The sequence below is a fragment of the Penaeus japonicus genome, unplaced genomic scaffold (genome assembly GCF_977035675.1).
Source record: "Penaeus japonicus unplaced genomic scaffold, GWHDUDI00000001_assembly GWHDUDI00000033, whole genome shotgun sequence".
NCBI classification, from domain to species: domain Eukaryota; kingdom Metazoa; phylum Arthropoda; class Malacostraca; order Decapoda; family Penaeidae; genus Penaeus; species Penaeus japonicus.
Window position 1 is genome coordinate 21,816,042 of NW_028234435.1, and position 2,500 is coordinate 21,818,541.

General features: G+C 36.1%; 1 protein-coding gene across 1 annotated transcript in view; it reads left to right on the forward strand.

Annotated features, from left to right (window-relative positions):
- Positions 1 to 1,451, forward strand: part of LOC122264418 (serine/threonine-protein kinase Nek8) — a 12,595-nt gene extending 11,144 nt beyond the window's left edge. Inside the window, exon 9 of the mRNA XM_086556675.1 lies at positions 95 to 1,451. Coding sequence (XP_086412801.1) covers positions 95 to 321 — 227 coding nt within the window. The 3' untranslated portion in view covers positions 322 to 1,451. The remainder of the gene's footprint in view (positions 1 to 94) is intronic.
- The last annotated feature ends 1,049 nt before the right edge of the window (positions 1,452 to 2,500 follow it).

Below are 2,500 nucleotides of genomic sequence, written 5' to 3' on the forward strand. Positions count from 1 at the left end.
TTTTGTTGAGAATTGATAGATTTCATGAAAATGAAATCTTCTCTCTGTTATATAGCTTTCTCATTCTTTATAAATCTCTCATGCCTCCTCCCAGATGGCAGAGTCTACTCCTGGGGAGGAGGAGGAGGAGGAAAAGGAATAAATGAGCCATCCCCTCCCAAGGAAGAAATCTCGGCCTTTGAAGAGCCAAGGACAAGAACGCAAGACACCTTCAGGGACTTTGTGCGTCCTTCACTGGTGTCCCTGAAACAAAGTGCGAGAGGGAAGGTGCTGTCATTAGCAGCATCCACGGAGCTCGCCCTTCTTTGTCACAAGTCATAAAAGTGATTCCTCTCAGCTTTCCAACCTCCTCTGTCATAAGTCACTGAATAGTCATTTGTGTGTTACCTCTTGGTGCTAAGATGTGTGTGTGATATTTCTACAGATACTTTTTTTATAGTAATATATTTAATTTTTTTCATAGGTGGTAATCAAGTTGATGAAGAGACTGAAAGGGGTTCCTTGGATGTGTGGATATTCAAGGGTGTGTAATACATGCACAAGTACTCTTGCTTTAAGGGATTTTTTTTATGGAGGCTTAGGCCAGAAGGAATCAAAAAGACTGTGAACCCTTTTCTACAAGTCAGAGTGGGATTTCCGTGGATTTATTGGTGCTAAGGTATTTGTGTGATAGATTTGTACTGTTTATTTTCATTATTGTGTTTTTTGGAAGGTCTTTTATTTATGGATGATTTGGGTGTAGGATACAAAATGATGGAAAGACAGACTATCAAACCAAAGCTCAGAGTGTTAGCACAGTTGTTGCTCAAGATTTTAAAGGACTTTAGTGCCTTTGAACCAAGATTGTATTGTTAAGATTTGCATGAAAAGAAAATCATATTTATTTTGCTAAGTATTGTATGTAATTCCACAAGTATGATAATGAAACACAGTTAAATTAGTTTTAGGAAGATGATTATATATTTTTAATTGTTATTCTACTGAAAGAAGAAAGAGATGAAAGTTAATGTTTTGATCATTTATGAAATATCCGATTTCTTTTTTGCTATTGCATTCCACTTAGTTGCTTACATACTCACTCACCAGTGTACAAAGCACAATGTGTTCATTACTCTAAACAGAACTTTCCATGTGGATGAAAGCCTGAGGATTCTGTATTAGGAGATCAAAGCCTTAAAGAAAACTACTTGCTAATATATGCATATAGCTGTACAGGATATTACTTTCCTCAACAAAATGAGGTGATTCCTTTTTATTGAAATGAGGATTTTGTGAAACTTTTTTTGATTAATGTAGGATTTATAATGTAAAGTGACATATAAAATGGTATTGATTTTTATGGCATGATAAATCTGATTTTGCTGATTTTTTTTTTATCTTTTCAAATTGTATGTGTGTGTGAATTCTCTTGATTACAGAGCATGTAAACCATACACAGTAGTATGGAAAAATATATTAGATTTTAATTTCCATTCCTTCAGGAAAATTGAGAACACCAAATAGTTTAACTCATTGCGGACGGGTGTCATGACATAGTTGCTGTAGGAGCTTTGACTTGACAACAAGCGTCATGACGTACATGATGCTCGGGGATTTTGGATCACTGTGATATTTTACTGTGCTATGAAAAAGGAGTGAGTGATGATGGTAACTGGAGTCATAATTAATGTAATTACAGTAACATTAAGCTAACTTGATGTCCAAAACCTAGATGGCACCACTTTTTCCTAGCACCAGCAGGATAGAGAGCCTTGAATGGCACCAATTCAAGGTCTCTAGCAAGCACTATCTTTATAGAGCGATGGCACACACCAAGTTGATGACCTCTTGCTTTAACGTACCACCGATGAAGGTTGTGCAGGCAGAACGAGAAGAGGAAGGTGACTCAATCCATACCTATTGTCTAAAATGTGCTCCTGTGCCAATTTGGATGCCTTTCACTGTGGCACTCACAGTCACAAGCACAGGTTTCCTTCCTCTCCCTCTTCATTGTAGTTGGTTATATGCTTCTTATTCGTTCATGACAGCACAAAAATACGAAAAAATAAAGTTGCTTTTTGTCCTCCCATAAAATTGCAAATACTTCTATCGCACTGAGTAAAAAGAAAATTATGAGCTAATATGGATCATATATTACAGTTTTAGTAAACTGCAGCATTGATAAAGCCTGTCATATGGCACATATAAGTCTCTAAACTCAGTAAAACACAAAAAATAAAACACAAAAGCGACTCTAGTTTTGCAATGAATGACTGAAAGACAGTGGGAAGATTCAAATAATGTTGCTTCAAAGCTGCCTTGCTCAAAAATAAAAATCTATCCTGGAGACTGGGCAAGCAAATCTATCCCCGTCCGCAATGTGTTAAAAAGAAAAGAAAAATGAAATCATTAACCCATTCCTGGCAATACACATATGTTGTAGGGATTTCAATTACACTGATCGGAAGTTAACCTCTTTTTCTTTGAAATTGATGAAAATGAATAAGTATATTTTGCCAAT